This window comes from Onychostruthus taczanowskii, unplaced genomic scaffold, assembly GCF_017590055.1.
Source record: "Onychostruthus taczanowskii isolate IOZ18803 unplaced genomic scaffold, ASM1759005v1 scaffold87, whole genome shotgun sequence".
Lineage (NCBI taxonomy): Eukaryota > Metazoa > Chordata > Aves > Passeriformes > Passeridae > Onychostruthus > Onychostruthus taczanowskii.
The window spans coordinates 3170920-3182704 of NW_024506662.1; the positions used below are offsets into that span (position 1 = coordinate 3170920).

At 46.0% G+C, this 11785-nt stretch overlaps 1 protein-coding gene across 1 annotated transcript; it reads right to left on the reverse strand.

The window, feature by feature from the left end:
• Window positions 1–4301: 4301 nt before the first annotated feature.
• LOC121346958 (cullin-9-like) lies at window positions 4302–11779 on the reverse strand. Its single transcript, XM_041425162.1, has 12 exons — window positions 11667–11779; window positions 11226–11589; window positions 10798–10938; window positions 9050–9214; window positions 8789–8952; window positions 8560–8653; window positions 8295–8369; window positions 7696–7806; window positions 6314–6431; window positions 5845–5978; window positions 5562–5653; window positions 4302–5172 (listed from the first exon to the last, which is right to left on the reverse strand). Exons 1-12 carry the CDS (start codon window positions 11729–11731, stop codon window positions 5085–5087), a joined length of 1611 nt encoding a protein of 536 aa, XP_041281096.1. The 5' UTR covers window positions 11732–11779; the 3' UTR covers window positions 4302–5084.
• Window positions 11780–11785: the final 6 nt, after the last annotated feature.

Below are 11785 nucleotides of genomic sequence, written 5' to 3' on the forward strand. Positions count from 1 at the left end.
AAATTCACTGCCACCCATTCTTGTCCTAAATCACTCTACTCAAAATTATTAAACACCATAATCCTTGCCTCAGCAGCTCTAGGAGACTGAACTGGACTAAATCAAACACAGATTTGAAAAGTCTTAAGCATTCTCACTTGGGTTGAATAGCCTAATAATTATTAAGACAGTAATAGCCAAACCCCCCTACTAACTTTCTACTTATCCTTCTTTATAACTGCCACAGCAGTCCTCGCTCTCAACACAAACAAAGCTCAAAAAATACCAATGATAATGGCCTAAAGAACAAAAATATGGGTGAGGGCACAGGAGACAGAGACTACTCACCCCAAACTTCAGGTGGTAACAGAAAACTTCACTTTCCCAATCCCTCCCTTAGTAGAGCATTTGAAAGACCCAGTCTGGATGCTCTCATTGGTGTGAACCCCACTCCCCTTCAGGTCCTGGCCAGCGAGATGGCTGCAGCCTTGGGAGATATTTGGTTGGCCAACACCCTTGTCAATTTCTGTAACATCCACATACACACTATAATCTCAATATTACTCTTAGGCTTCCTAGCAGGACTTCCCCTGCTACCAGGATTCCTGTTTAAATGACTTATTATTGAAAATCTTACTAAGTACATAATGACCAAAACAGATACAGTCATTGTCATACTCTCACTACTAGGGTTGCTCCTGTGCCTTCCCCTCACATAATATTCACCAGACACACTGCCACCACTCCAAAGAAAAGCCCTAACTATAATTCTAACCAAAATCCATAAACCTAGATTACCGTATCGCTAAAAACTAACAAAAATAAACCCTAAGAATGGAAACTGCTACAGTTAAGTTTAAATATAACTCTAGCATTAACCCTAACGACTATATCTCTATCCCTAAAAATATTTCAACTAACCCCTCACATTAAATTTAAGCCCAACACTTGTCCTAACCCTAAATGTAACCAAAATGACTGTAAATCTAACATTAACTCCACTACCTAATGCTATCCCTATAAACAGTAACCCTAACCCTGAACTCAAAGCTAACTCTAACTTTATCCCTCATGACTGTAACCCTAACCTTAAACTCAAGCCTAACCATAATACAAACCCTTCACCTAAAACCCTAACGCTGACCATAACACTAACCCTCTCTTTAGCACTATTTGCTTTACCTAAACCTAATGACTCAAACAAAACCCCACACAAAGGGGCTACAAAGGGAAGGTGAGGACTCACAGAAAGTGCCTCACCAGTACCCTTGGGACCATGCTCCCTCAAGTTTGCAGAATCCTGGGACTAAGGACCACAGAGCCTACTGGGCAGGCAGCCCTGAGTCCCACCAGCACGGGGTTGGGCGTGATGCTGGGTGCTTTGGTGCCTGGGATTATGTAACCACCAAGTCCTCTGAGCAGGGATCCCTGGAGGATGATTTTGATGATCTCTTCGGAGTGACTGGGTAGAATTTTTCCAATCCTTCTTTTGTTGGCAGCAGAACAAAGTGCTGATTATGTCTTTTGATCCTGGGTTCCTGATCTGCAGAGCAATGCCCACTAAAAGGTGAGCAACAGACTCTCAGCTAGGAATTACGTTGTGGGGTATATTGCTCATTCTAAATGGTAAGGCACTAATAATTTTCTTGTTGGGAATGCCTCCAGTGGATGGAGGGAAATGTTAATGCATTCCAGTTGCTTTTCAAAGCTGGCAATGTGGGAAGATGGGTAAGTTTGGTGTGTGCCTCAGGGGGATTTGATTTTCAGTGATAATGGGCAGTGAATTAAATTGTGTTATGTTGATTGTTATATAACACTGTACATTACTGCTTCTTTCACTTATGTTCCTGACATGGCAGTCTAGTACAGTGCAAAAATTCATCCTTCCTCCAGTCACTACATCTCCAAAGGATGGTATTTGGAGACAAAGCCTTCCATTTAGAGACTAGGGTCTCACCACAGACTGCCTCTGGAATGCTACTTTTTTTGTTCCAGACTGATGAAATTTGGTTTTCCCCTCCTCCTGGAGAAATCCACAACTTGCTGAATTAATTCTCTATGCCTTCTCAATGAACTATCAATTTTATAGTTTTAGCAGAGGAGTTGGCAGTTTGGTGCAGTTAATTTGCATTTCCATCTCTTTCCCAAGGGCTGAGGTGAGGCTGACTGGCCTGATTTCCTGTGTTGTCCTTCTTGACAATGGATATATATCTGCCTTCTCCCAGTCACTGGGAGCATCCTCTTCAGTGATGTGACCTTTTAAGGATGATGAAACGTGGCCTTGTGGCATCTGCCAGCACTTTCAGTGCTCTCAGGTTCACCCCATGTGGTACAGAATCACAGGAGTTGTTGTGGGTCACCGGGTCCAACCTCCATTCTCAAGGAGGGTGGTCCCAGAGTGCTGGAATCCTGGATGCTGAGAATTTTAAACTTGCTGTGCTTAAAGGCACAGACCCACAAGAGAACACTGTATTTGACCTGAGGCTGTGAAGAAGGCTTCCAAAATTGATTGATAGCACTGGGATTACAGGTGTGTAGTTGGTTAGAAGTGTGTTATATCACAGGGATAGAGTTTGGGATTTTAGAATATAGAAATAAATATGAAGCAAGATGGAGGTTTTAGGGTGGAGGCAGGTTGTTCTTCTTTACCTTCTTCTTCCTTCTTCATGGGTTTGGGTGGCGTTTTGTAATTGGGCAGAAAAGTCTGCATTGTGGGCTTCAGGGATCAATTATTGGGTTAAAAGGGAAAATAATCTAGCTGTCCTTTCTTAATTGGATGGTTTAGCCTTAAAAGACCTTGTACCAAGAGATAGTTAGCCATTTTGTGCCTTGCTAATGAAAAGCTGCTGAACTCCCGGCTGTGAGACTGTTTTACTGATCAGAAATAATAAACACCTGAGTCCAAACATGAGCTACCGTATCCAGTGCCTTCAACCCAGACCCAGAGAAACTGATACCAGAGCATGTGGTACAGGAATGACAACTGAAGAAGCTCTTCTTGTTGTCCTTGACTCCTTGGCCAGTGTCAGGCAGGTAGTTTGGCTGGGGGAATGACAACTGAAGAAGCCCTTCTTGTTGTCCTTGACTCCTTGGCCAGTGTCAGGCAGGTAGTTTGGCTGGCACAGTACAAACTGTCCTGTTTGTCCTAACACAGATGTCCTGCGGGCTCAGGGAGGACAGAAACCTCCCACAGAGAGGAGAGCAAGGTTTGATCATGATGTTCAGTGCAAACACTCCATGAGAGCAGAGATTCACAATCCTGACTCTGGGTTTTAAGCAGACATCCAGGAGACATTGAAGGAGGAACTGCAGGCATGAGTCTCCACCACATAAGCACCTCAGGCATCTAGGATGTTCTGATCCATTCCCAACACCCTGGGGAATTCAGGTTGCTCCTGCAAGGACTGGTCACACTGGGGAAGACAAGGCTGTCTGAGCACCCCCACCACATCTCTCCCCCAAGTGCCCCCGAGGAAAGGGCCCAGAGAGGTGTCACAGGGAACCCATTGCCACATATGGGGAGCAGGGTTGGGATTTCCACCGTGACAGACTCTGCAGGACTAGGAGCTACCAGCTGCAGGGAAGTGGAAGAACCAGTCTTCCCTCATGGTCTGTCTGGCAGTTTCTCCCTGTCCAGCAACCCCACATCCCTTCCAGATGATATCCAAGGCCTAAGAGCCCTGTATCTCCAAAACAATCCCCAAATCACCCCTCAAGCCCTGATAGCAGTCCCACATATGCCTTTTGCTAGGCACCACCTCCATCAAGATGCAGGCATCCTGTCTTACAGCTGGGTCCCAAAAACACCAGCCATACTCTGTCTGGTCTGGTCCCCTGCCCTCTTTCCCACTGCTCCCCACACCCTCTCACTGTTCCCTGAACTGCCCAGGAAGGAAAAGCCACTTTGCAGGGCAGACCGCGTGGTCTGGGTGAGGATTCCAAACCCAGATTTGTGATTTCTAGCTAATTTCACAAATAACTTCTGGGATAAGCACATCCAGGTCACGTTCTCACTTGAGGATATCCTGCTCTCCCTCCACTCCCCTGTTCCCCACAAACAAGAAGGCTCGTGCTAGAAGAAAACTATTTTTTTAACAGAACTTTTTTTCAACCCTCGTTCCTCATGTTTTTTTTGTTTCGTTTTTTTTTTTTTTCAAAGATACAGTGCTCTCCCTCCACTCCCCTGTTCCCCACAAACAAGAAGGCTCGTGCTAGAAGAAAACTATTTTTTTAACAGAACTTTTTTTCAACCCTCGTTCCTCATGTTTTTTTTGTTTCGTTTTTTTTTTTTTGCAAAGATACAGTATTATCTGAACAACCTCTGCATATATATATATATATGTATATAAAATATATGTGTGCGCATATATTTATAAACTTAAACAATCCTGCAAACTTCTGTCAATCATAGTAGCCCTTCCTGCTTCATAACAGAGAAGAAAACTCCAACAAAGGGCAAAAATGCAGCTCCTCTCAACCAGAGGAACCGAACCACATCCATCTGTGGCTGGAGAGAATCCCACCAGCTCCAGCTGGGAAGCTTTGAGTGTAAATGCATCTTTTTACAGCATTTCTAGACACTGGCCATTGCTAGACAGTGCTGTGATGGGACATGTGTCACCTGCCCTGTGCCCAGCCCTTGGGGACAGCACACCAAGGACAAGGAGCAGCCCTTTAACAGGTGGCAAGTGGTCCTTACTCTGCAGGTGGGCTTTCTAACTCAATTAAATACCTACAGGCAGAACTAGAGACAAGGGAAAAAGGCAAAGAGATGTCTTTCTGAGAGAGGTGGCCACAGTAACACAGACCAGCTGTCCAGGTCACGTTCCTGCACATTCAAGAGTCACTGAGCAAGAAACCTCCCAGAGGAAATATTTTGTTCCATCTGAGAGCTCCTCCCTGCCTTTGAGGAAAAACAGTAACACAAACTGGTTGACAAAAAATAGAGGCAGAGGTCCAAGGTGGCAAGGCTAGGTGACAGAACGCTTCTAGTGTTAGCTACGATAGCTATCATTATCATCAAAGTAAGAATCACAATCTGAATTATTATCAATCATGAAGTTGTCTTCATCAAGGTCGTCATCATCATCATCATCATAGTCTTCCTAGCACTGTGGATCATATTCCTCATCTTCAACCTCCTTGCCACCTTCATCTGTGTTGGGGGAGTCACACAGGAGGATGCGTTTTTGCCTGTTGAGAAGAGCATAAAAGCAGAGTCTCTCCTGTGAGCATCAGCTGGGACCCAGCCCCAAAACACCCTACTGTCATTGTCTCAGCATCCCCAGCCAAAGAAACTCAAGAGAGTCCAGGGAGAGCAACTTCCATAACTGAGTGTGCCAGTGATGGAGTTTTCTTGATCATAGCTGCCTACAAACAGAGGTTTTGCTCGTTTCCCTACACCACTACATCACTTAAATTGCTACCTCAGGGGGAAACCACAAAACCACAAAACAGGATGCAAGTAATCAGTGTTTGTCATTCACTCTTTTGTATGTCAGTGAGCACAGAAGAGAACTCTGCTCACCTGCTTTTTGTCTGCACTCACTCACCTTTCCCTGTTACCCCACAAGAAAACTCACCCTGTACATGCAAGGGCTGAAGCAGGCACATTTGCAAGTTTCAGCTTTCTCTGAACAGCATCTCCTGCAGTCTGGAGCCCAACATGGAAATCCTGTTAGCAGCAAAGAACAGCCAAAAGAGACAGAAACACTATGTAATTCGGGGTGCATTTTGCACCGCAAACCCCTACCCTGCACACACACAACCCTGAGTCTATCCCCTCAGCTGACCAAGCCCTTTAGTTTGCCCACAGTCAAATCAGACCAGAGCAAGACAAGCCACAAACAACCACATGGCCTTCACCTGTGTGGAGTGCCAGAGAATTGCAAAGAGACGCTCCTTGATCTGCCGCACCAACTCCAAACCCGTGTGGAAGTGCTCTGCTTTCAGGAGCTGAAGAGAAGTGGCCAGGTCCTGGTACTGCAGCAGGGTTTCCTCTGCAATTCAAGGCCAACAAAGTCATGCTGCATCCCACACTCCTGAGTAGAGACCAAGTCCTTGGCTCTGGTTATTAAGCCAGCCATAGCTGCTTAGACCTCCTGTGCAAATTCCTCTTTCAGAACAGAATGTGTTGCTCATTACTGCATCAATCTCCACTGGCAGCCAAACTGCTCCAGTGGACTTCCTCAGAAATGACATCAAGCAGGCAAGGGCTGGACTGGGAGAAGTGAGGCCAGCTGGGTGTTGGTATATATGCCCCACTGCTGAGCTGCTGCTCTTTGACTACAGCTAGACATGCTAGTCACAACTTCAAGGAGGCTGCAGGACTTACCCAGAAGGATCTGCAGAGCATTAGTGAGCAGCTCCAGGCTATCAGTCTGCTGTTCCACAATATCCATGTTCTCAGTGTCCTGGTTATAGTAGCTGTACACACAGGAGTAGGCCAGCACCTGGAAAAGTACACATCCTCTTGTTAAGCACCCTCTTTCAGCTTCAGAGTGGGCAAGAAGGGAGCAGCATCAATCCCCTCCAGACCTCAATACTATCAGTGGCCATAGCCCAGTGACCCATTATGACAAGTGACAGCAGTGCTCAAGCAACTGGTAGGATTGGAAATGAATGTGTAATTATTTTATATTAAAGTCTGAAATAACTGATTTTTCCCACCTGCAAACCATCACAAGAACACAGACTGTAAATGCCTAACAAGTGTGACTGACCAGTGGGCAAAGAGTCAAACCCATCAGCACACAGGACTAGGCAATGCGGGGCAGCCCAGGCTGAACAAAAGTGGCAGTGAACAAAGAGAATGGAGCCCAAAGGGAAGCAGGCATGGTGCTGTACAGCACCAAGAGCCCACAACAAAGGCATTTCAACAAGTGGTAAACTCCAGTTATGAATTAATGACCCCTAAAGCCATATAGGCACCCAGCAGGGAATGAGATCACTGTTTCCATTTAAATAAATGAGCTAGAAAACTCAGCAGCAGCAGCAACAAGCAACAGTGATATGTACCCCAGAAATATCAGGGGCTACTACACTGAGAACACAAAATAGGGTCAGGCACCCTTGTCCCACATGCCTCTCTCAAAATCAAGCCTGCCTGCAAAACCAAGGTGTATATGCAAAGTCAGCACTGCAAAGAAAATTGCCACCTGCCGATGTTTCAGGACAGAGCAGGCATTGCAGACCTAAGATGTCACAGGCTTACTGCACACACACAGTGGCTGCACCACAAATCCTTTTTAGTGTGGCTATGAGGACATAAAGTGGGTAACTCACTGCTTCCAAAATATCCATATTTCATGAAATGAAGTTAAGAGAAGAAAATCCTAACACGAACATCAAGAGGAACTTCTTGACTGCAACACAGCATCAGGAAAATTTTCAAAGTAACTTCACTGGGCATTTCTAATAGGAATGGACCAAACCCAGTGGATGAAAACCATAAATATTGACTTTGTGTTGATTCCACGGTGTCAGCTTGAGCTGAGCTCCAAATCCTATGACCTTACTGTCAGGAACACTGGAAACAGAGCTCAACTCAGACTCAAAGCAGGGAAGGGCAGACATGAGCTCTTCCCCTGTCCTGATGCTACTCCTCCCCTCAAGCTTTCTCTGTCTCCTCTTTTTTGGAGAAGAACAAGGTTGGTGTCTCCTCACACCAGCAGAATTAAGTCTAAACCTCAGCAAGACTGTATTATCCAGCCTTACCTTCCGTGCCTGTTCTAGCACTTTGCAGGCATCAAGAACAAAGGTCAAGTTCCTAATTTTTGGCATCTCTCTGATGGAAGAAATGCTGTTCCTCAGATTTACAGCAAATTCCTGCAAAAACCAAAGGAGGGGGAGAAAAAAGTCAGTGTCACTGTCAAGCTCCACAAGATTGAAAAAACAGCACCTTCCACACAAATAATTGCTAAGCATTCTGAAGTGCCATCCCAGAAGATGCAGGCAGCAGAAGAGCACTTAATGCATCCAACTATGACACTTCTACTGTGCCATCACTTCAACCCTTTACAGCACCTCAGCTCTGAGCAGAGCTCAGCCTTCAGTCATCATTGCTTCCAACTCCAGCACCACTCTGAGCCCCTCAACACCACAAATCAGGTGCTGTTTCCACAACAGACTGAAAGAGAGAAAGCAGCCAAGGACTGCTCCTTAATGTCAGAGCCAGGGCAAAATGATGACCCAGTGATCCCAGCTGGGATGTGAAGCCTGCTTCTAAGCAGAGAAGACACTGACACAACAGAAGGTGCCCTGCTCACCAGGGCTGAGCAGCAGTCAGCATCTGCAAAGGAAGGAGGAGGCCTTACCCTTGCATGGTGATGAAAGGTGCATCTCTCGTTGTAATCCTGGAAACGCTTCTCCTGCCAAGCTGCTTTACTCACCTGAAAGGAAAGGTACAGGAACTTGTAGCAATTTCCCTCGAGTACCAGGGCTACCTGGAAATGCCAGTATTACTGGCAAATTCACAAAGTCTAGAGTAAAGGGCCCAAGTGGAGATCCTTACCATCTCTGAGAGGCTACAGGGGTCTCTGAACACAAGCATGAACCAAGGAGATACAGCAAACCACTCACCATAGCAGAGCAGTTGTAATAATCCTTGTGATTCGGCCTCCAGGGCTTGAGGCAGCGCCAGCAGAAGCCATGATTACACTTTGCACATGTCATACTGCAGAAGGACAATGGGAATTGCTCAGTCCTGACAGCAACTTGCACACAGTTCCTGACAGTGCTTCCCTACACCACAGCCAGGAACTGTGCCACTCAGTCACAAACACAGTAACAAACAAAACTGTATACTCACTGCAGGCACCCCTCATTTTTCTCTATCTGAGCCTGGCAGTTTGGGCAGTGCTTCGAAATGAGCTTAGCCAGGTGTTTGCTTTGGGCTTCACTTGTCATTCCCTCATAGTATCCATCATCATCTACCCACCGAGACATGTGGCTGCAGCTGGCAGGATAATGGGCCTGAGAGATAGAGAAAGACAATCAGTCAACCACACAAAAGCACAAGGGTGTGTGCCAAACCTAAGACAGTACAGCCAGTGATCCAGCTCAGCCTCACCTCTGGGAAGTTGCAGTTGAAGCAGGATATCCAGGAGCACTTGGAACAGGCTGCTCCATAACCAAGTCCATCTTTAAGGAGGATCTGATCACAGCCCTGAGGGTTGGTGCACCATGTCAGGTTGGAGCAACACTCAACATAGCGTCTGAGGAGGGCTTTTTCATACTGTAATGGGAAGCCAGGAGAGAGATTTAAGCCTGAGAAGCTGCATGGTCAGGCCTTAAAAGCAGTGTCTGGTGCTCTGGGCTCTGCATCTCACCAAACTGCTCACAATAAAACAGCACTCAGTCAGTTTACCCTTTTGTGTTCATTTTTCTATCCCCACGATGCCATACCTGGAAGCTGTTGCATTTCATAGAATTGCTGTGGTTGGAAAGCATTTCTGGAAATAAAACCTAGTTCAACCTCTCTTAAATCAGGATTGCTCAGGATTGTGTCCAGTTGGATTTTGAATATACCAAAACACAGAGACTAGAAACCTCTCTGCCCAAACTGGTACCATGCAGTGGGTGACACCATGTGTCACTGCCCTTACTATTGGGAAAAAAACCCCAACCCCAACAAACAGTTTTCTTATATTTAAATATAATTCCAGCATTAGATCTTCATACAATAATCTAGTTATTTTGAGCTCAGGATTGGACCAGAAACCTCCACAGATTACTGCAACCCAAAATATTCTGTGACTGTATGTGTGACTCTGCATCAGACATTAACACTCCAGCCACACCACTTACTGCTCAAAAGGAAAACATAACATTTCAGTGAGAGCATCAGAGCAACTTGTTAAAATTACCTGCTATTTATGTCAACCTGCAATAATTATTTCTTTTTATAAAACAGTCACAGCAACAGGCTACTAAATCCTGCTTTCAGACAGGTGTGACTATGGGATTTGCAAAAGCAGTAAGGACTGACTGTCCAGAAATACGCATTAATTCTCCAAACACTTTCTATAAAAAACAAGCCAAAAGATACAACTGTCAAACAACAGAGCAGGGGAAAAGAGACTGTTCTACCCAGCAGTTAACAAAAAGAGTCTGTCATGTGACAGCTACAGCTCTGCCATTCGGTGGGGAAGGCATTCAGCCCTAAAAACTGAAAAAACAGAAAAAGTAGCTTCTGCTTTAGAACAAGCATCTATTGCTGTAGCCTGATGACCAAGGAGTAAGGTAAGCAGAGCTCAGAAAGCCTGGTTCAGATAACTCTGTAGACTCACACAGACTCAGAGTGAAAATTAAGTCTTATGTGGTAATTCCTGCCATCTTCACAAAAACCTGAACTGCTCAAAGTCAGAGACCGATGGAAGAGAAAGGACAGAGGGGTCGCTGATGCAGCAGTAAAATGAAATTGCTCATGTTTTCATTTGGCCTTATTATTATTATTATCATTATTATTATTATTATTATTATTATTATTAAATTGCTTCCAGCACACCAGTAGAGGATACTTGTCATGAGCTGCTACCAAGGCTCTCATCTAGTCCTGAACTAATGATGTCCCTAAAATGTTGCTTGCTAGAGATATATTTAGAGGAAACACCACTGTGTTCTTTTGTTGATGTTATGCTTTCCTGAACAGCTGGTATTGACCATAATCAGAGAAAACAGACAAAATCTGGCTGGCCACCATTATCACACTGCCAGTCTTGGTAACAGGAAGGGGAAAAGCAGCAACAAAATTATCTGATAGTGCTGACCAAAATGTAAGAGAGCTTGGACAGCCAGCAGCCACCCCTCCTGCTTCACCTTGGCTATGATCTCCTCGGAGGACACGATGGAGTAGATGAAGGCTGTGGTGGGCTGAGCACGGCACTCGGATATGGGACAGGTGCAGTTGACAACCATGTTCTGCTCAATGCGAGTTGTGAGATACTCCCTCCAACAGGGCTGGCAGGGCACAAGAGCAGAGATCAGGCCTAAGCAGGGCTGTGTGACCCTGGAAGCCCTCCCCAGCCAGCAGAGGGTGCACAAAAACCCACAGATCAGTACCCCAAACACAAAAGTGGGAATACACAAACCAGGGAGTCAAGCATCACAACAAAGAAGTGAGCTAAGAGAATGCACAAGCTCTGAAAAATCCCCTAATAACAACTTCAGACAAAGAACAGCTGCTCCAAGTAGACAGCAGCAATTCCCTGTCAAGTAGCAGGAACCAAAGGCCCCAGGACCTTCACCTTGCAACAGTAGTGCATGCAGCAAAGGGTTGGTGGCTTCTCAGTGGGACACAGCTGGTTCACACAGACTGGGCAGTGGGTTCCAGGGCTTGGGGGAGGCTGGACATCCTGCACTTGCAGCCCTGAGGAGATGAGCAGGGCCTCACGGTTCTCCACATAGCACTGGATCAGGAAATCCACATTCCACCTACAGTGCATGAGGAGGTGCCGAGCAACATCATCTGGTATGCTCAGAGTATCCTGGACCTGCTGTACTGTCTGGTTCATGAGCAGCTTTGCCTCCTCTGGACTGAGCGTGTGCCCCATTGGCACCTGCAGCATTGCCATGAGATATTCTTCCACCCTGTCTGTGCCAGGATTCCGCCTGACATGGAGAAATGTGCCATGTTCACACAGGGTGGAGACGCACACCTCTCCACACCCGGTGACATGCACACTTACCGGTGCAGGCTGTCTCTGCTGTCCTCCTCCAGAGATGCCTGGGCTGGCCTGCACTGGAAAGTCATCTGTGCTTGGCCACCAAGAGGTGCTGAGGATTCAGCAGAGATGTATTCCAAGAC

Coding starts and splice junctions, on each gene's coding strand:
- LOC121346958 (XM_041425162.1), bottom strand. CDS start 11,731: ATGACTTTCCAGTGCAGGCCAGCCCAGGCATCTCTGGAGGAGGACAGC. Junction 8,370..8,559: donor ATTACAACTGCTCTGCTATG/GTGAGTGGTTTG, acceptor CTTTCCTTTCAG/GTGAGTAAAGCAGCTTGGCA. Junction 5,979..6,313: donor TGCTCTGCAGATCCTTCTGG/GTAAGTCCTGCA, acceptor CTTGAATTGCAG/AGGAAACCCTGCTGCAGTAC.